The sequence below is a fragment of the Lepidochelys kempii genome, chromosome 6 (assembly GCF_965140285.1).
Source record: "Lepidochelys kempii isolate rLepKem1 chromosome 6, rLepKem1.hap1, whole genome shotgun sequence".
In the NCBI taxonomy this organism is placed as follows: Eukaryota; Metazoa; Chordata; order Testudines; family Cheloniidae; genus Lepidochelys; species Lepidochelys kempii.
The window spans coordinates 63,573,232-63,595,079 of NC_136385.1; the positions used below are offsets into that span (position 1 = coordinate 63,573,232).

General features: G+C 40.3%; 1 protein-coding gene across 20 annotated transcripts in view; it reads left to right on the forward strand.

Annotated features, from left to right (window-relative positions):
* GPHN (gephyrin) overlaps positions 1-21,848 on the forward strand; it is a 590,148-nt gene that overhangs the window by 347,971 nt on the left and 220,329 nt on the right. For 19 of the 20 annotated variants that reach the window (XM_073348373.2, XM_073348352.2, XM_073348355.2 and 16 more), the window contains one exon: positions 18,802-18,896. The exons of the other annotated variant lie outside the window; for it this stretch is intronic. In XM_073348373.2, the coding sequence (XP_073204474.1) occupies positions 18,802-18,896 (95 nt within the window). The remainder of the gene's footprint in view (positions 1-18,801; positions 18,897-21,848) is intronic. 20 annotated transcript variants of the gene reach the window in all.

The window sequence follows — 21,848 nt, forward strand, 5'->3', positions numbered from 1 at the left end:
GTGCTCTCCCAGCAGATATTAGGATGTTTAAAGTCGCCCATGAGAACCAGGGCTTGCGGTCTAGTAGCTTCTCCAAGTTGCCTGAAGAAAGCCTCATCCACCTTATCCCCCTGGTCCGGTGGTCTATAGCAGACTCCCACCACTACATCACTCTTGTTGCTCACACTTCTAAACTTAATCCAGAGACACTCAGGTTTTTCTGCAGTTTCGTACCAGAGCCCTGAGCAGTCATAGTGCTCCCTTACATACAGTGCTACTCCCCCACCTTTTCTGCCCTGCCTGTCCTTCCTGAACAGTTTATAACCATCCATGACAGTACTCCAGTCATGTGAGTTATCCCACCAAGTCTCTGTTATTCCAATCACGTCATAATTCCTTGACATCACTAGGACCTCCAGTTCTCCCTGCTTGTTTCCAAGGCTTTGTGCATTTGTATATAGGCACTTGAGATAACCTGCTGATCACCCCTCATTCTCAGTATGAGGTAGGAGTCCTCCCCTCACAGACGTTCCTGCCTGTGCTTCCTCCCGGTATCCCACTTACCTCAGGGCTTTGGTCTCCTTCCCCCAGTGAACCTAGTTTAAAGCCCTCCTCACTAGGTTAGCCAGCCTGCTCGCAAAGATGCTCTTCCCTCTCTTCGTTAGGTGGAGCCCGTCTCTGCCCAGCACTCCTCCTTCATGGAATACCATCCCATGGTCAAAGAATCCAAAGCCTTCTCTCCGACACCACCTGCGTAGCCATTCGTTGACTTCCACGATTCGACGGTCCCTACCCCGGCCTTTTCCTTCCACGGGGAGGATGGACGAGAACACCACTTGCGCCTCAAACTCCTTTATCCTTCTTCCCAGAGCCACGTAGTCTGCAGTGATCCGCTCAAGGTCATTCTTGGCAGTATCATTGGTGCCCACGTGGAGAAGCAGGAAGGGGTAGCAATCCGAGGGCTTGATGAGTCTTGGCAGTCTCTCCGTCACATTGCGAATCTTAGCCCCTGGCAAGCAGCAGATTTCTCTGTTTTCCCAGTCAGGGCGGCAGATAGATGACTCAGTCCCCCTGAGGAGAGAGTCCCCGACCACCACCACCCGCCTCCTTCTCTTGGGAGTGGTGGTCGTGGAACCCCCAACCTCAGGACAGCGCATCTCATGCCTTCCAACCAGCGGAGTCTCCTTCTGCTTTCTCCCCCCAGACGTATCATCTGGTCCACTCTCCGCAATGGTACCTGTGGAGAGAACATGAAAACGGTTACTTACCTGTGTCTGCGTTGCTGGTACCTGGACATTCCCCCTTCTTCTTCTGGAGGTCACATGTTGCCAAGCTTCTTCACAGGCCTCTTGGCTCTGCTGTGCAACCTGCTCTAAATCTTTAGAGCTTTGTGCCCGTAAAAACATATCCTGACTTTTGTCCAGAAAATCCTCAGATTCTCGTATGCAACGCAGGGTCGATATCTGCTGCTCCAGACCTTCGATCTTCTCTTCCAATATGGATACTAGCTTGCACTTTGTACAGACAAAGTCGCTTCTGTCCTGTGGAAGAAAGACAAACATGGCACATCCTGTGCAGGTAACAGCAGCTGAACCCCCCCACCGCATATCACCTTCCTACTTTGAGCTTCCTCAGAGAAGCTGGCAAGATGTAAGCCTCACTGGGCTCACCCCAGGCAAACTCCTAGGCAAACTCCTGCTGTGTGATGTTCTGCTCTTCCCCGCTGCTCAGCTGGTTTGCCGCCACTCAGCTGGTTCATGGAGCTCTGGCTATTTTTAAACAGCCAGGCTTCCCTGAAACAAACAAACAGATACCCCCAATACCTGCCCCCTGTAGGCTACCACCCAATCAGGCACTCGCTCAGGCTTTCAAACTGCCCTCCCAGCAAACACACACTCGGATACTCACTCAGCAAACACGCACTCGGATAATCAAGTTCTTGGTTATCACTACAAAAGTTTTTTTCTCCTGCTGATAATAGCTCATCTTAACTAATTAGCCTCTCACAGTTTGTATGGTAACTTCCAACTTATCCCATATGTGTGTGTGTATATATATATATATATATATATATATTTTTTTTTTACTATATCTTCCATTTTATGCATCCGATGAAGTGGGCTGTAGCCCACAAAAGTTTATGCTGTAATAAATTTGTTAGTCTCTAAGGTGCCTCAAGTACTGTTCTTTTTGCAGATACAGACTAACACGGCTGCTACTCTGAAACCTGTCATTGTGGATAGTTCTCTGATAACATCCATTCAATGTGCAGCGGCAATGAAAAAAGCAAACAAAATCTTGGGAATCATTAAGAAAGTGATAGATAATAAAACAGAAAATATCATGTTGCCCCTATAGAAATCCATGGTATGCCCACATCTTGAATACTGCATGCAGATGTGGTCTCCCCATCTCAAAAAAGATACACTGGAATTGGAAAAAGTTCAGAAAAGGGCAACAAAAATTATTAGGGGTATGGAACAGCTTCCGTATGAGGAGAGATTAATAAGATTGGGATTTTCAGTTTGGAAAAGAGACAACTAAGGTGGGATATGATATAGGTCTATAAAATCATGACTGGTGTGGAGCAAGTAAATAAAGAAGTGTTATTTACTCCTCATAACACAACAACTCGGGGTCACCAAATGAAATTAATAGGCAGCAGGTTTAAAACAAACAAAAGGAAGTATTTCTTCACACAATGCACAGTCAAACTGTGGAACTCTTTACCAGAGGATGTTGTGAAGGCCAAGACTATAATAACAGGGTTCAACAATGAACTGGATAAATTCATGGAGGATAGGTCCATCAATGGCTATTAGGCAGGATGAACAGGGATGGTGTCCCTAGCCTCTGTTTGTCAGAAGCTGAGAATGGGCGACAGGGGATGGATCAGTTGATGATTACCTGTTCTGTTTATTCCCTCTGAAGCATCTGGCATTGGCCACTGTCATAAGACAGGATACTGGGCTAGATGGACCTTTGGTCTGACCCAGTATGGCCGTTCATATGTTCTTTTCTTCCTCTTAAAAAAAACCCAAACTTTAAATTTTTGAACCCTGTAAATTGCACTGTCCTATTTCTCCTCCCCAGTCTGTATTTATCACAGTTAACAATATGCTTTAAGGGAAAGCAGGATACATGCCTGGGAGTAGAGAGTCTCTATGATTTTTACCAGCTTCTCTCCCTCCTCTACTAAATTGGTAGGGAAGTTTCCCTAAAGTGAATTATATTTGCTCTTTAACAATTCAGACATTAAAAGAAAGACTGAAAAGAATCTTTTAAAAGTTGACATGAATAAACATTTTAGATAAAATTGTGATCAGTATAAAGTTATTGTGGAAAGATGGAGAGGGTAAGAAAGTAAAGATAAAATAACATTTTAAAGATGAGTTTATACCATATTGCAGTTGCACCACTGCCTTTATCTTTCATCCTCCCTTAAGTGGAATAAGTTATTTAAAAAGTTAAGGGCTTGTTAATTCAGTCTGCCATAAAATGGGGCTGACTTAGGAAGCACAGCAATTTGTGAGCGGGAAAATATGACTATGAAAATAATATTTTTGTTTGATCTGTTTGTTATCAAGTATCCACAAGCATGGCTACCTAAGAATTTAAACAGAAACTTGTTGATGAGAATCAGAGAATCTTGTCACAATGTCATAGTTAAACTTCTTTTGACATTGTCCCATAAAACAAGTATTCAGCCTCCTTCTTTTGTATGAAGAATACAGTGTATCTTCTTCATATTTATAGCATGTGATCTTAATCTAAGAGTAAAGATTGTTGTTGTTTTTTTGAAGATTATCAAGTCAATAATTAGTTTTAAAAACAGGCTCTTTAAAAAATGTTGCTCTGAGTCTTATTTCTTCCCTTTAATTCCCCATAAATCCTTCACACTTTCCATTTAGTTAATACTAATTAAAAACTTATTAATAGGATACATTTGGAGAAATTAGGGTTAAGTAAGAAAAGTTATTAATAATTGCTTCTAACTGTTATGATTATAGTCAGAGCTGGGTCAGAGCTCAAGTCGTTCTCAAGTATTGTCATTATGACACCAGTGGTAACTCAACAAGTCATCGCATTTCTTCTCCAGTTAATTTGCATGTTGTAATTTGATTGAAATTAGTAGACAAAGTGAGGGGAATTGTACTCGTATGTCAAAAGTTCTCAGTTCACAAACAAGAAGGACATTGGATTGGCTCCCTGCTCTTGGATCTGATGCACCAGGCCGAAGGGAGGGGTATATGGGGTGATGAATAGATATGGCAAAGTGAGGAGGATTATGGGAATGCTTGTCAGGGGAGCAGGGGGTGACGGATGCAGGAAGAGAAAGAGAAGGCAGAAGAGTACTAGTGCATTTTTCCCCACGTTCCAATTTATCAAACAATGGTCACTGCTATGATACTTTTGTTCCCTACATGGATCAATAGGGAGCCCTGATATTAATGACAGGTTTCAGAGTAACAGCCGTGTTAGTTTGTCTTCGCAAAAAGAAAAGGAGTACTTGTGGCATCTTAGAGACTAACCAATTTATTTGAGCATGAGCTTTCGTGAGCTATTATTAATTATTATTTTATTATAATATATATTATATTATTATATATTATATTATTATTATTTATTATTATTTCGTGAGCTGATATTAATGTGGTCCGAACACCACTTTCAACAATGGAAATCTGGACTTCAGTTTGCACATGTCAGGGACATGGGAAACTCCCAACTACATTCAGATGTGCAATAATTTGTGGCAATGGGAACATGGTGTTGGTGCTGAACTGGCATACCAGTCTGTGAATTTCCTTGAGTGTATATATAGACTAGAGCAAGCTCTCAATAGTTGTTTTTTTAAGCAGAATGCACAGATAGAAATATTTAGTGTCAATAGGAACAAGGGCATTTCTATAAGGATCAGGATGACACATAACCAGTGTCAGGCTGAGCTCTTTACTGTATAGTGCGGCTAAATAAATATAAAACCATGCCTAGTGACACAATTTTTTTTTAAATTACTTGTCAAGCTATTCATCAATATAATGCTTTCACCTCTCAATGGTTCCTGAAATAGAAGTCTGTACTAAAATCTAACACAGATACTGAGACATTAAATTAATAAGGAGAAAGAGGGATCTTTCTGATAGCTTGTTTTGCCCTCTAAATTACAGAATACATGTGATTTTTTTCCCCCATGGCTGTTGTAAACATTTTTTCCCTCTAATCTCAGACTTATTATCACCTTTTTCCACCCACTTTGACAGACTACAGTCAGTAAATTCAGCAGGATATTAAATGCCTTGTAATATAACTGAGAAGCGGTGGTTGGCAATCTGCTGTAATTGCTGGGACGAATGTTTACATGTTGGCAATGGTTCCAACTGAAAATTCTTAAATATCTATTTGAGAAATGTTGAAGTTTTGGGAATTGGGGTGTGTGTGTGTGTGTGTGTGTTATTATTTCATTTGATTCTGAGTCATCAATTTAATACTTCTGTGTTTTCCTTTCATTTTTATTAAGCTGTTTATTTTCATTCCCCTGAGGCATCCAGTGTTTAATCGCACTGTTAAGCAATAGAATACCAACTGAAATTTATTAAATATTTTTGGATGTTTTTCTACATTTTAAAATATATTGATTTCTATTACAACACATAATACAAAGTGTACAGTGCTCACTTTATATTATTTTTATTACAAATATTTGCACTGTAAAAATGATAAACAAAAGAAATAGTATGTTCCAATTCAGCCCATACAAGTATTGTAGTGCAGTCTCTTTATTGTGAAAGTGTAACTTACAAATATAGATTTTTTTTTTGGTTACATAACTGCACTCAAAAACAAAACAATGTAAAACTTTAGAGCCTACAAGTCCACTCAGTCCTACTTCTTGTTCAGCCAATTGCTAAGACAAACAAGTTTGTTTACATTTACGGGAGATACTGCTGACTGCTTCTTATTTACAATGTCACCTGAAAGTGGGAACAGGCCTTGCAAGGTATTTACATGCCAGATAGGCTAACCATTCATATGCCCCTTCATGCTTCAGCCACCATTCCAGAGGATATGCTTCCATGCTGATGATGCTTGTTAAAAAATAATACATTAATTAAATTTGTGACTGAACTTGGGGGAGAATTGTATGTCTCCTGTTCTGTTTCACCTACATTCTGCCATATATTTCACGTTATAGCAGTCTTGGATGATGACCCAGCACGTGTTGTTCATTTTAAGAACACTTTCACAGCAGAATTGACAAAACTCAAAGAAGGTACCAATGTGAGATTTCTAAGGATTCGACTCAAGGGTTAAGAATCTGAAGTGCCTTCCAAAATCTGAGAGGGCTGAGGCGTGGAGCATGCTTTCAGATGTCTTAAAAGAGCAACACTCCAACGTGGAAACTACAGAACCCGAACCACCAAAGAAGAAAATCAACCTTCTGCTGGTGGCATCTGAGTCAGATGATGAAAATGAACATGTCGGTCTGCTCTGGTTTGGATCATTATCGAGCAGAACCTGTCATCAGCATGGACGCTTGTCTTCTGGAATGGTGGTTGAAGCATGAAGGGACATGTGAATCTTTAGCATATCTGGCACATAAATATATTGCAATGCCGGCTACAGCAATGCCATGAGAACGCCTGTTCTCACTTTCAGGTGACATTGTAAACAAGATGTGGGCAGCATTATCTCCTGCAAATTGTAACCAAACTTATTTGTCTGAGCGATTGGCTGAAGTAGGACTGAGTGGACTTGTAGGTTCTAAAGTTTTACATTTTTTTATTTTTCAGTGCAGTTATTTTTTGTACATAATTCTACATTTGTAAATTCAACTTTCATGATAAAGAGATTGCACTACAGTACTTGTATTAGGTGAATTGAAATATACGATTTCTTTTGTTTTTTACACTGCAAATATTTGTAATCAAAAATTAATACAAAGTGCGCACTGTACACTTTGTATTCTGTGTTGTAATTGAAATCAATATATTTGAAAATGTAGAAAATATCCAAAAATATTTATATAAATGGTATTCTATTATTGTTTAACAGTGCGATTAATCGCAATTCATTTTTTTGAAAGAACAGCATTCTTAGCTGGCTTTTCCATTTACTGACTTTAACAAAAATTTAAATAATCTGAGAGAATGGTAACTGGGTTAAAATATAACTTAATTTCTTTAAAATGTGATATTATTCTCCCAAACCTGTCTTCTTCAAACTACCTTGTACAACCTCCTCTTATTCTTAGTTCTACTTTAATTGGTAAATGTCAGTCCAACACACTAAAAGTACTAGGTCATTCAAATTTAGATCCCCAAGTCCCAGTTCCCTGAGATCAAACTGCTGAATGAACTTCTTCCTTACTGCACTGGAACTGAATACCCAGCTATTTCTGATCTTGATATAACAGTGAACAGGTTTCTCTCAGTAATAGTAAAACCGATGTAGCGAGGCCTTTGAGCTGAGGGCTTTCCTTATGAGAGACTAGTTCATGCAGATGAAAATGTTAAAATGCTAGACTGCTTGTATCACACTGGGATAGTAGTAAAGAGTTCTGAACATTTCAAAGACCCCTCCACATTGCTTCTCTCTGCTACTCCTGGCTTGAAAATGATTTCAGACACATTCTGATCTCAGAGATGTTGTAGAAAATCCAGACGCTCCTGGCAAAGAGGGTCATCATTCAATGCCATTGGATTAAAAAGTATCCTAGATACTTCCTGATAATCTAGCAGTCTCTGGCCTACCCGGGATCTCAAGCGCTTTTGGAATTAATATTTGGTTAAAAAAAAGTTCAAAGTGGTTTTTTTTGGGATTCATCATGCCTCTTCAGGGGAAAGTGACTAGCTGTTGTTCTCTGGGTTTTGAAGATGCCTACACATACATAGGAATACTTCTGGTGCTTGGGGAGTATCTCAGATTTATTGTACAGGAACAGCACTATCAATTTCATGTTGTGCCTTTTGGGTTGATATTGGTGCCTGATGTTTGCATGAAATGCCTGCCAGTAGTTGTGGCCTGCCTATGCAGTCTGAGAGTGTTTTGACAGTTGGACAATTGGTTTATACAGGACACCACTTCTGAGTACATCTGACTATAGGTCTTTTTCACCATCCGAGTGTTGGTATCACTAGGGTTCATGAAAACTATCAAAAGATTTGTCTCAGCAGACTACTGGGGTACGAAGGGGTCCTGCTATACCCTACTGAAATCAAAGCCTTCCTCCCCTAGGATAGATACAGGACCTCATCATTCTAGTAGAAAGAGTAAGCAAGAGCCAGGAGATGACAACATAGAGAGTCTTATGGCCATAGTATCCATGACACATCTCAACATGTAATGGCCTTTGTGGGCCCTTTTCTCAAAAGGCTTCTACATGGTACAAATTATGGAAACTTTGTGGTGATACACAACAACATTGATATAAACTTTGGTGCAAAACAACTTTGATACAAGACAGTATTTTCTGCATCCTTGATCCCTGTCTCCAGGTGGCCAACAGAAAAAATAGGTGAGTGGGTTTGCAGTCCAGAATTTTCAGTCAGTCTAGATCCCTCTAAACTCTAATTTCTCAGTGCCACACCAATTGTAGGGAAGTAGCCTGTATTTGTTTTTGTTGCCAGTAGGGACTTGACCAGCTAAAATGGCTGACCTGTGAATATGAGTAATTTATAGGCCTATAGATTATCTCTTCATATTAAAAGGAGTGTGGGGAGAAACACCATAAATGAGAGGTTTCAGAGTAACAGCTGTGTTAGTCTGTATTCGCAAAAAGAAAAGGAGTACTTGTGGCACCTTAGAGACTAACCAATTTATTAGAGCATAAGCTTTCGTGAGCTACAGCTCACTTCCTCTGAGGAAGTGAGCTGTAGCTCACGAAAGCTTATGCTCTAATAAATTGGTTAGTCTCTAAGGTGCCACAAGTACTCCTTTTCTTTTTACCATAAATGAGATTATTTTACCTACCAGATCTGCTCATTGTGAAATGAACTAATGAGACCACTCAGGCCAGACTAAACTATCTACTTTCTTCAGTGCCCAGGATTTCTCAATAGGGGAAGAAATATCTGCTGAAAATCTTTGGATAAATCAGGTGCCCTAAATCTTTCAGGCTGCTGGAGAGGCCTGCCAGGTGTCACATATCTTGTGTGATACTCATATGACAGCTCTGTAAAATACCTTGTGTTTTTGAGGAGGTAGAAGGACAAGAGAGAGATCCTCACCCATTAACCTTGGGGAAAATTAACTGAACTCCAAGTAAGAGACTGAATCCCAGTTCATACCTTGTGATGAAACAAAGTACCATTCAGTTATTTTAAAGGTAAAATAACTGTTTGCACAAGGCCACTCCAGTCAGAGCACAGGTTTCTAATATGACAAAGCCAAGTCTTATCTATTGTTTCCACACTGCTGCCTTTCAGAATGAATGTGCCAAATTACTTGTTGGCTAGCAGGGGTGCTAGAACAATTTGTATGGGGGAGGGGGCTGAGAGCCATTGAACCAAAGTGTAAAGCCTGTATATGATGGAAACCTCTTCAAGCCAGGGCTGCGCCCCTAGCAGCCCTAGTTCTAGCACCTTTGTTGGCTAGGCTGTCTCCAACCGTTAGACCTCATTCAGCTCCCGGAGTCAAGAACAGAATCCAGGAATCCTAATACTCAATAGCTCAGTGCTTTCTCCTAAATAGAAATGTAACCCACTGCCAAGTGTGTGTCACTGACCCACTACGTGGGCTTGTCCATATAGGGGATAGCAGCTTATTTCCACCAAATTACAGGTGTTGCTCAAGTGGATGAGGTATGTGCTGTTTTAAAGCTTCGGGGTTCAAACCCTTTTGCTGACGACCCATGTAGAAAAAAAACTAGTATGTGATCATGTAATTAAAGACAACAGTATAATGCAATGGGATGAACTGAAACTAAGAGAATCTTAAGACTGGTACATGACTATCTCCTGGCTGTAGCCCCTCTTCTGTCTTCTCTAGAAGCAACTTTTGAGATACTGGCAACTTTTTTTTTCTTGGCTGTTTGTTTATGGTCATCCTATCCACAGCACAGCTAAGTCCAGAGACCTGCTCCTGACACTATCTGAGATGACCATTTATAAGTCTAAAGAGGAATCTTTGGCCTTTTGATTAAATCAGTTTGCAGTCAGTGCTTGCCAGAGAAGCTGCCATGAGGCCTTCTACAGCTCAGGGAATCTAGTATTTCATTTACATGGAGTAAAAGAAGGGAAGCAAGCAAGTGGAGAGCTCTGTGAAGCTAGTTGGCAGTAAGCCATCTGCTAAGCAACCACAGCTACATCAAAGATGCCTAAAAATAGATCAGTTTGGTTGACAGCATATTACCCTCTTCAAACAAAAAGGGACCTCAGGCTGGATGGAAACATTTCTTTGCTATTACATTTTTACTTATAAAAATGAAATGTAGGAGAAACATTCTCTTTTAGGCAGGAGCTCCATTTCAGATTTTGGTAGGGAGTGACAACTTTAACTGTGATTCCAGGCAGGCTACTTAGGCACTTGAAAACTCTAGTTTTTTGGCAGATAACTTAGCAATTAGCTGACAGGAGCCCTGTATCTAATTCCTATATAAAAGAAAGAAAATTAAATATATATTGGACCCACTCTGCTCTAATAATAACATGTTCTGACATCTTGTGGCAAGTCACTTAAGGGACAATGGTTAGGTTTAAAATTTCAGTGTATATTCTTACTTTGTTACTAACTTTGCAGAGAGAGAGAGACAGTGTCAGGACTTTTGGGTTCTATCTCAACGCTTGGAGGGGAGTGGGGTCTCGTGGGTTGCAGTGGGGGCAGATACATTTGGGTTCTATAGAAGAACATCAGAATGGCCATACTGGGTAAGACCAATGGTCTATCTAGTCCAGTAACCTGTCTTCCAACAGTGGCCAATACCAAGTGTTTCAGAGGGAATGTACAGAACAGGCAATCATCAAGTGATCCACCCCCTCTCGCCCATTCTCATCTTCTGGCAAATAGAGGCGAGGGACATGCAGAATAATGGTATTGGGTCCCTGTCCACCCTGGTTAACAGCCATTGATGGACCTATCCTTCATGAACTCATCTAGTTCTTATGGGAACTGTTATAGTTTTGGCCTTCACAACATCTCCTGGAAAAGAGTTCCACAGGTTGACTGTGAAGAAATACTTTCTTTTGTTTGTTTTAAATCTGCTGCTTATTAATTTCATTGGGTAACCCTGGTTCTTTTGTTATGTGAAGGAGTAAATAACATTTCGTTATTCAATTTTTCCACACCATTCATGACTTTATAGACCTCTATCATATCCCCCCTTAGTCATCTCTTTTCCAAGCTGAAAAGTCCCAGTCTTTTTACTCTCTCTTCATATGGAAGGTGTTCCATAGCAGTAATCATTTCTGTTGCCCTTCTCGGTACCTTTTCCAAATCCAATATAGCTTTTTTGAGATGGGGCAACCAGATCTGCACTCAGTATTCAATATGTGGGCATACCATGGATTTATATAGAGGCAATATGATATTTTCTGTCTTATTATCTATCCCTTTCCTAATGATTCCCAACATTCTGTTAGCTTTTTTGATTGAGCAGATGTTTTCAGAGAACTATTCACAATGACTCTATGATCTCTTTCTGGGTGGGTTCAGCTAATTTGGACCCCGTCATTTGGTATATATAGTTGGCATTATATTTTGTCATGTGCATTACTTTGCATTTATCACCATTGAATTTCATCTGCCATTGTGTTGCGCTGTCATCCAGTTTTCTGAGATCACTTTGTAACTCTTTGCAGTCTGCTTTGGACTTAACTATCTTTAGTAGTTTTGTATCATCTGCAAATTTTGCCACCTCACTGCATATCCCTTTTTCCAGATCATTTATGAATATGTTGAACAGCACTGATCCCAGTACAGACCCCTGGGGAACACCACTATTTACCTCTCTCCATTCTCACCATTTATTCCTACCCTTTGTTTCCTGTCTTTTAACTGAGTGTCTGCCAATGCTTTCAGGATCATCTAAGGATCTTTAATTTGCTTTAAAATAGCAAAAGTCTTGTCATTAATCACCCTTCCTCTGTTTCTAAACAAACTTCCTGCCCCAAAGGCTGTGCTGCTCCCAGCTTCCGAACTCATCACATATTACACTCAAGCTGTGTTGCAATTAAAAGCTCCGTCTGGGGCTATGTTGAGTAGACCTCATGTATGAAACTCGGGGGGCTCTAGAGCCCCCCACACCCTCTCTAAATGGCACCCCTGATTTTAGGGAACCCATTTTTCTGAAATAAATAAACATTACTGGCCTCCACTTATCTCCTCCTAGTCCCCGAGGTAGGAGAAGCTACCAATTTATCCATGTCCATTTCCTCCTTCCCTATCAATATCCTCTCTCTCTCCCTTCTTCATTTCCCTCCCTATTCCACCCAGTCTCCGTCCCACTCCCAATTCACTTCCATGCTCCCTCATAGCGTCCTGTTCCCAGCCCGTACCCTTCATTCACATATTCCATCCTTTTCCCTTTACGGTATCTTAGTCCTTGTTTCCCCTCTGCCACTCTCCATTCCCCTGCACCTCTTCAGTCTCCATCCTGCTCATATTCCCATCCCTCTTAGTCTGCAGCCCCCGCATTCCACTGTAACCTCTAAGTTTCCCTCCCTGCACTCCACATTCCTGTGCCCATCTGTCTCTCCCCTGAACCCTACATTAGCCTGCAAACAACCCCTTTCCTTTACCTTTCTGTCTCCTGCCTGCATCTTGCATTCCCTTTGTTTCTCCCGTTCACCTAGCATTGCCACCTTTTTTTGGGGGGGTGGGGGGATTAGGGAGACATACGATCCTATTGTATGAGCATTTTATGCAAATTGACTAAATTTTGTATTTGCCAGTGATTTTCAATACTTTAAAAAGAAGTATAGATGTAATGCTGCTGAACAGCTCAATTTGATATTTCTATGAATGAAGTCCCTATACCATTCTGCATTCCTTATTCTGTTCCCCTCATCCTGCCATTCTGTGTCCCCAAGGGAATGCCACCGTTAGTGTGATTCAGAGTGGTAGCCATGTTAGTCTGAATCAGCAAAAACAACGAGGAGTCCTTGTGGCACCTTAGAGACTAACAAACTTATTTGGACATAAGCTTTTGTGGGCTAGAATCCACTTCATCAGATGCATGGAGTGTAAAATACAGGAGCAGGTATAAATACATGAAAGGATGGGAGTTGCCTTACCAAGCGTGAGGTCAGTCTAACGAGACAAGGTCAACTGTTTGAAATGGGCCACTTTCATTACCACTTCAAAAGTTATTTTTCCTCCCTTAGTATCCTGTTGTTAAGTGAATTGTCTCGTTAGACTGACCTCACACTTGGTAAGGCAACTCCCATCCTTTCATGTATTTATACCTGCTCCTGTATTTTCCACTCCATGCATCTGATCAAGTGGGTTCTAGCCCACGAAAGCTTATGCCCAAATACATTTGTTAGTCTCTAAGGTGCCACAAGGACTCCTTGTTGTCATTACTGTGTTGGCAGTTGGGGATGAACAAACTCAATTCCTGACACATTTTCAATCAGTGGCAGCTGCAGCAGGCAGACCTATCTGAAGGTAAGGCCACCCAGAGCCTCCTCTTTCACTCAGTGTTTAGGCCCCCTATGTATTCCTTTATTTTAACTCATCCCAGGCCTTCTGCCAGCTCCATGCTGGTCTAGCAGGGAGGCTGAAACCCTGTGAGGCTGCTGTCACACAAAATTGGAACTTTAACATTCCTGATTAACAAACTTGTGGGATGTGTGACAGTCACTACAATTTTGAAAGTGTTCTGTAAAGTTCAAGACAGGTGGCATCTTACTTGCAGCCCACATTCTACTGTTTCCTCTCAGTTCTTCTTTGAGTGATGATCCCTATATGTATTCCAGACGTGGGTGTGCATGCATGCCAGGCACCGGAGCTGGAACTGTTTGTAGTAGTGTCCGTTGACCCACACACGTGTCATGCATAGTCCCTATGTTGCATCTGAGGCTATGTGGGTCAGTGCTGTTCCAGTTCCCTCTTACTGCCACATGGCCAGAGGCAGAACCCCTGTTCCTCGGTGCTCTTAGCTGGCTAATAGAACTCTTGTCCATTCCTACTTATTGTGTATAGTTTACTTGTGTGTTAGTTATATATAGTTGGCTTTGTTACGTACTTAGTTAGGCTCCCCTGTAGGACTTGATCCCCTGGTGGGGAAACACCGCTCCCAGACCAAAGCTCCCGGGAATTATGCCCTAACAAGCCAGCTTCAAAAGGTGTGAGCTTTTCTGTGAGTGACGAGCACCAACATTCTCTACTGCCTCAGCAAAGCCCACATCATCGCCCGCTGCTCCATCTGCCACTTGTTCCCGCCTCAGACTTGGGAAGCTAGAGAACTTCGCCTCTGCAAGTATCTGAGGAGAAGGCTATGCGTCCACATGCGCAGTCGGATGCAGGCACCAGCGGATCTGCTGGAGTGGTGCCTGTCTGCTCCAGTGAGCACCTCCAACCCCCTGTCTTCCTCGCGGTGAGTGCCCCCGGTACTGCTGGAACCACAGAAGCCCAACTGTGAACATAACAAACATGCTCACTTCCATGGAGAGAGAACGAAGGGAATGGTAGCTGCCGTGACTGAGGTTCAGCCCCAATGAAAGTAATGAGAGACATTGGCCTTCTGAATGAAGTAAAATTCACAAATTTAATGCCTGCAGTCATGAGAAAATGTGATACTAAAATTTCAGAAAGTAAATATTGCGAGACACACACTAAAACCATGATAGCTGACAATTCTGACGTAAAAACACCAAAGGTCCGTCTATATTAGTGGCTTAGTGCCAGTGCAACTGCACTATTTCTGGCTGTTGCTGTACTATGTATACTAATTTTTCTAGTGTAAATATGTCTTCATGTTCTGTCTCCAGCAGATTGTCCCAAAACCAGTGCCCTTCAATCCTGTCACGTTAAGAAGGGAGATGATGAATTGTGATGTAAAATAAGGAGATGGGCTTCATTAGGCCTAATATTTGGTTACTGATCTTTTCAGGAAATTATCTAAAGTGGGTTATCAAACAGAGTTTTACTGCTTCACTGCAGCTCCCAGAGTATTGGTGCAATATCAAGATGCTGAGTCACCTTATTTTGTTAATGATTTGTATGCAGGAGAGTAAATATATGTGCCTGTTAGCTCTTGAGCTGGACACAGATGCAAATGTTATATTGACATTCCTCCTCCTGCCTCAGTCCACGGAGGAGGGGTTAAGAAAGGTGGCTAAAAGCTCTGTAATAAAAAAACTACTTGAAAATAACAAAGAGAGTGTTACAGATGAACACAAAATGGTCTGCAAACTATGACAGGCCCAGTTATTTCAGTCATATGTACAACTACTTAACTTGCATGTGTCTGTCTCAGAAAGACTGCAATTCTTCTTGCTCACTGATTTGTACATACTGTATCTATGTGTTATTTAAAGACATCCCAAGAGTGGAGTCTCAGGTGGCTGATTTAAACAGCAGATGGAACTGTGAGAATGTTAGTAGCAGCCATTTTCATTAAATCCATCTAGCCATGCTGTGAGAACAGGCAATGTTCTCCTGTTAGCAGAAGTATGCCTGTAATAATAGATGAAGGCATACATACTAAGAATGCAGTATATTTATTGACTTATACGAAGGGTCAGACTGTTTATCTGGACTTGTTGCCCTTCCAGATTTTGCCGTTGTATAGACAATGCATATTTAATAATCAATCTGCCTGCTAGCAATGACTTTTTATTAAGATAATTTTTCTTATGAAGTTAAAGAATGTGCTTGAATTTCACTGAAGGACTCCCTGGACTGCAAGGTTGTTTGTGACACTCTTTTATATCTTGCACTATCTTTGAAGCCTCTTTCAAACATTAACTAATGACATCTTCAAAGTGTCACTCTGCTCAAGGGCAAAGAAAAGGGATCTCAATATATAAATTATGTTTAAAAGCAATTTTTAATAACTTAGAAAATATCTATTACTTGAAGGTGAAAGGCATATGTGTGTATAATACATACAAGTGTATGTGATTTTATATACACACCCATACACAGTTCAGTAGCGTGCCTACTTTCTTCATTCTTAGTAAGATGCACTTTCAGTAACTTGTCCCAATACTGTAATGTATATTTCTTCTATACTGAAAAACACACCAAATCTTTTAGATTTTCAGTGGGCGATTGATAATTTTATATCAAACCAGGTATATTTTTTGGCAGAACACCTTATTCAACATAGAGATCTGAGCTTTGTTTCTATTGTTTCCAAGTCACGTCTTCCCATTTCCTTTTTGCAGCAATGAAAACATGAAGCTGCATTTTTATGCCTTTTCTGTTTCTGAAGGGAAGATGGCAGATATTGTACAACACACACTATATGCATGAACTAAAGGGAAATGTAGTTTCTATTACTGCATTCAAATTCTTTGGTTTAGCATAAGCCTAAGCTTCTAGTTTTCAGGACTGAGTGCACATACCAGTTTGCATCTTGATGAAAGATTGGAGTCTTTTCTTTGTGGTTATATGTTATGTCTGTTGGTATTATATTTACCTTTGGAAGATGTTACTAGTGGTAATGCCTTTGGTTAAGCAATATGCAATAGGCATATTCTTTTTTTTAGGGTTTGCCCTGTAACATGCTCTCTTAGGGACTAAAAGAGACATTCAATTCCTGGCTATGCCACTGACTCACTTAGTGACCTTAGGCAAGTCATTTAACCTGAGGTTCAGTTTTCCCATATGTAAAATAGGGGATATACTTACCTCTCCTGGATAATGTAAGAGAGAAATAATTAATGTTTGCAACATGCTTTGAGATCCTTTGATGAGAAGTGCAAAATAAGTACAAAGTGTTCTTAATACCAGCAATGATCCCACCAATTCTTGTTTTCTTTTCTGACTGGTGAACTCTATGTGGAATCTAGTAGCTGTAACTGTAAGAATTTGAATCTTTACTTTTATACTTGCTGAAGGGATTATAGTTGCGGCATTTGTTTCACATCCCTTTTACACACCAGTTCAAGGGTTAGACTCAATGCAGCAGACCTTGTGTTTCCCTGTTGCACCCACTTCAGGAGTGATGTAGTATTTCTGCACCCTTCTGGATGTGGAGACATCAGTATTGCCAAGCCCTACTGTTTCAGTCAGGCCCTCAGAACTCATGAGGTAGGCTTAAAAAGTGTGCAAATTTCAAAATAGTACATCTGAGGGGTTTTTTTGCCTTTGGGGTTTTTGAGCCTTTAGGACTCACATTTTCAAGCTTTCATCTGGAACCATGAGAGCTAGACTTTTTTTTTTTTTTTTGAAAAATCATGTGACTCCAAGAGCTGGGCTTCAAGAATAACACCAAATATCACAAGGGTTGGCACACTGAGACATAGTATCTTCTTGGGGCATATTGTATGCAACAATTGAGCCAACCACCTGCAAAGCCATTTGGGGTCTGCTGCTTCTGAATGAAACATGCTGGGTAAATGTAATTGATTTGTAATATATAACTTTTCCATGGAATCCTTTACATATTATTTTTTATTTTAATTCTTTCAGTGTGTCAAATTGCAAAATATTATGCAAAGAATATTTAGTATATTGACAGTGACCTTCCTAACAAGGAGTTTCTTGCTTCCCTGTCCCTTCTACTGATCGCTGCACAAAGAAGTTTGGTTGCATTTTTAAAAAATGGGTTTGATGATTTTATGAGAATTAGTAACTTTCATAGCTATTTGTGGTAAGAAAAGGGTAATCCAATATCATGGTTCAGAGCATAAACTGGTCTCTGCAAGAGTCAGGAGGTTTTTATCCCCCACGTACAACATTTACACTGTTGGTCACGTGCATTATAAGGAATGGGAGAAAGGAGTTTAACTTTCTTTGGAAGTATCAGGTATTGGCCAGTGCTAGATGTTAGAGACTAGAATAGATAAATTTAATCCTATATGACAAATCCTGTGTTATGAAGTGGCAGCAGAAGAGTATGCATGTCCCTTAAAAATAATTTCTCACCCATTTCCTTACATGCAAAAAATTGTGAAAATTTGGTAACTTTACCACCATCCTCCTGCATATGGACTGCCTGTGAACAAATGCCACTGGCTTGTTTGGAACCACCACTTTGCCGATGTAATTGATAGGGAAGGCTGCAGCTTTCTGCCATCCCCTGGCCATTATCATTTTCATTTTCACTATTTTTCCTGTCTGTCTGCTACATGGGCTTCATTTAGCAGGTTCTTTTCCCTGCTCCTACTCAGATTGCTTTATACTTTTCCCTCCTTTTCCCCTGAAAAAAGCCAACAGGAAAATTCACATGATGATAATAAGGGGGCATTTACAATTAGTCTTCTTGCCTAGTTGCCAAATGCTATTTCATTCCTGATAGAGGAAGTTATCATTATTCATGCAGTGGAACTTAATAGTCCCTGCAGACATAAAGGTCCCAGAGCGCAAGGCTTTCAGTATTCTCTCAGTAATTTGTTACACTAAATCTAACAGTGATTTTGTATTTTCCATGTTATGTTTATTTTCTTTACACAAGCAAGAAAATATTCTTTAGGGGATGAATTTCAGAATCCAGTCTTTGTCATGGGCATCTTCTATATCGCAAGTGGGTAAGACCTCAGGAAAGCTGAGTGTCTCCGCTCTGAGTTTGTAACACTCACAGCTGAAACTTTCATGCTGATCACATTTAAGAAAAATGGGGAATGTTCTTATACAAACTTTAGTTAGTTTCACATTTCTTTTCATTTCTTTTTGTTGTTTTCACTCAGTCTGCTGTTTAATCTTTGATTACAGGCCACTAAAGAAGTAATAGAGCGAGAGGCCCCAGGGATGGCCCTGGCAATGCTGATGGGATCACTTAATGTTACTCCTCTGGGCATGCTCTCTAGGTAAGAATGTTACCAACAAAATACAAAGTGAACTATTTCCCTAGAAATATTCAAGGTGGTGGAATGACTGCACAGAAAAGAACTGATGCTTGGCACATATCTTAAGAATAGGGGGTCTGAACCCCAGATAGGTGGCCAAATTCCAACTCTGGTAGTTGCATTCTGCCTCCTTAAATTCCCCCTGCAGTTTCTGCTGGATAATGTATCCTCCTGTATATCCTGTCCCAAACTGTATAGTGTTAACAGCTGCTTGATTCCAACCCAGTGCAGTTGCATTTCAGTGATGAGTGAAGTAATTCCTGTATATATAGCTTATAAAGCACCAAAGCACTTCCTTTAGTACGATAAATATAAGGGTATTATTTTGACACTCCAGTATGTTCCAGAATAAGCAAAGAAAAATATTTCTGTATGAAAATATAGAAAGTTAAAAGTTTCAGAGTAACAGCCGTGTTAGTCTGTATTCGCAAAAAAAAAAAGGAGTACTTGTGGCACCTTAGAGACTAATCAATTTATTTGAGCATAAGCTTTCGTGAGCCACAGCTCACAGCTGTGGCTCACGAAAGCTTATGCTCAAATAAATTGATTAGTCTCTAAGGTGCCATAAAGTTAAAAGTGGCACTGTCACATGTGCTTAGTTTTTAGTCATTTAACTATTAAATTTTGGAATTTACTATCTGATGCTTGATGATAATTTTTCTTTCCCTATTGGTGTTTTCCTTCAAACAACAACTTCTCCCACAATCCTATGTTTGCATGTGTACCATAAAAGAAACATGGGTTTTCCCATTTATTCTCTTGAGGTTCTCAGTATCTTGATTGATCTTTCTATAATGTTAGAGCTTTAGTAGAATCAACAAGTTTTTGTTAGGCTTTGTCTACACTGGAACTTTGTTGGCAAAACTTTTGTCATTCTGGAGTCAAAAAAAACACACACAGACCTGAGTGACAAAAGTTTTACGAACAAAAAGCACTGCTGACAAAGCTGCTGCCACTCGTGGCGGGTGAAAGTTTTTTGTCTGCAGGAGAGCTTTCTCCTGCCGACAAACAGCAGCTACCCTGCACAGCTTTTAGCAGTATGGCTGTAGCAGCACAGCCTTGTCGTAAAAGCTGCGTGATGTAGACAAAGCCTTAGTTAACGTGATTGCTGTTTATATGTCTCTGAAACAGCAAAGCAAAAATATTTCAGGGTAACTCAGAAACAATGACTGCAATGGTTTTAATTTTATTTATTTTGCAATTTCAGTGATAGATAAAACGAGTATTGTAATCATGAATAATAAAGAGATTTTAAAATCTGAGGATAATTCTTACTCAGATGCGTGCAATTGTGAGGGCCCCAAGTGACTGAGAGTTTCCATTTAAACCTTTGTCCCTTTGTGGGTATCCGAAAAGGCAACACCATGTTAACATCATTAGATTCTGTCCACTGCGCCCAGTGTTCTCATTTCCATATCTGATATGCTGTTATATATTGTTGGGAGAAAGAATTTTCTTTTTTTGGATACACACGGATTTCAGCAGAGGAAGGGGATAATTTAGCTTCTTTGTTGTCAGCTCTGACTAATAAAGTGGGGATTACAGTGGGGCTGACTTTGCAAGCCCCTGGACTTGCATAGCTGGTCAGGCTTTGGTGAGTCACATGGACAACATGTCTAAAAGTAGGGATATAATGTTTATTGTTGATCAGAGAGAATGCATCATGCTGTCCTTTCTCCTGTGTGCATGGAGTGGAAGAGGAGAAAATGTCCCTTAACTTCAGCCATTCCCAAGTGTTGTGGGGCAGAAGGATGGAATGCCCCTTCCATACTAACGCATCCCTAGCTGTCTCAAATATAATTATTGTACTTCATTGTTTCAAAAAGGATACCAATTCCCGCCCGCCGCCCTCAATTCAAGCACTAAATACAGAAATTAGCAGACAAGCAGGAAACTGGCTGGGACATTTATCTTTCAAATCTTTCAAATTGTCTTGAGAAACAGAGATTTATTATACAGGCCTTTGAAATTAGACCTTTTCCAAAACATTAATAGAATGTCTATGTAGCTGGTACACTCCTTTACTTTCCCTTCCTCTTACGTTTGGCTTGGTTGGTGATACTGGTTACAGGCACTGATGCCCCAGGTCTGCCAAAAGACACACCAACCCTTTGAGGCAGCAAATGGCTTCTTTTAGCCCCTCTAGTTCCCAGCTAGATAAACTCCAGGCCATGTACACCATCAAATCTCAGGAAAACCACAGGTGCTGCAGAAAATTGTATTAGTGACTCAGTAGGTCATTTTCTTATGTGTTAGTGCTGCACAAATGCTCCATCATTATGCTAGGAAGTACTGTGATGTTGAAGATGCCATCCATCTTTTGAATAAGACATGAAGTCAAGATGCTTACTATTTTTGTAAAGAATTGCATGTCACTATTTTGTATAATAACAAATGTTTAACATTATGTTCTGGCCAATTCTAAATAATTTTTTCTCATTCCAACTAGCTATGGTATTATTTTTCATGTTCTCTTACAAACTGTAGTGTAATGGTTCCATGTACTGTTAATTGGCTACTGAATTCCACTCTAGACTTGGCTGTATTTAAGTAGCATGTAAAAAGTGATTCCTACTGGGGATCCTTTGTGATGCTATATAAATGTAAGGTATGATTATTATGGTGTAGTTGTCTCATGTAAAAGAAGATTAGCAGAGTTTTAAGTCTTTTTTTTTTTCATGTCTATAAATGAGGAACCTAGTAGATTGCCAAGCAGGAGCTCCATTGGGTAGCTTGCTGTTCCTCTGTGATAGTCTATCACTGTATTTTCCCATTTAAAGTCCTGCCCCCAATGTGTTTAATTGTCTATTCAAATAAACTGTTGCCAGGTCTTGCAGTTTTATTGCAAGTCTTGCAATATTTTTTGTTTTTCTTGAATCTCCTCCTGAAAACAAATGATTATGTCAGAATCTG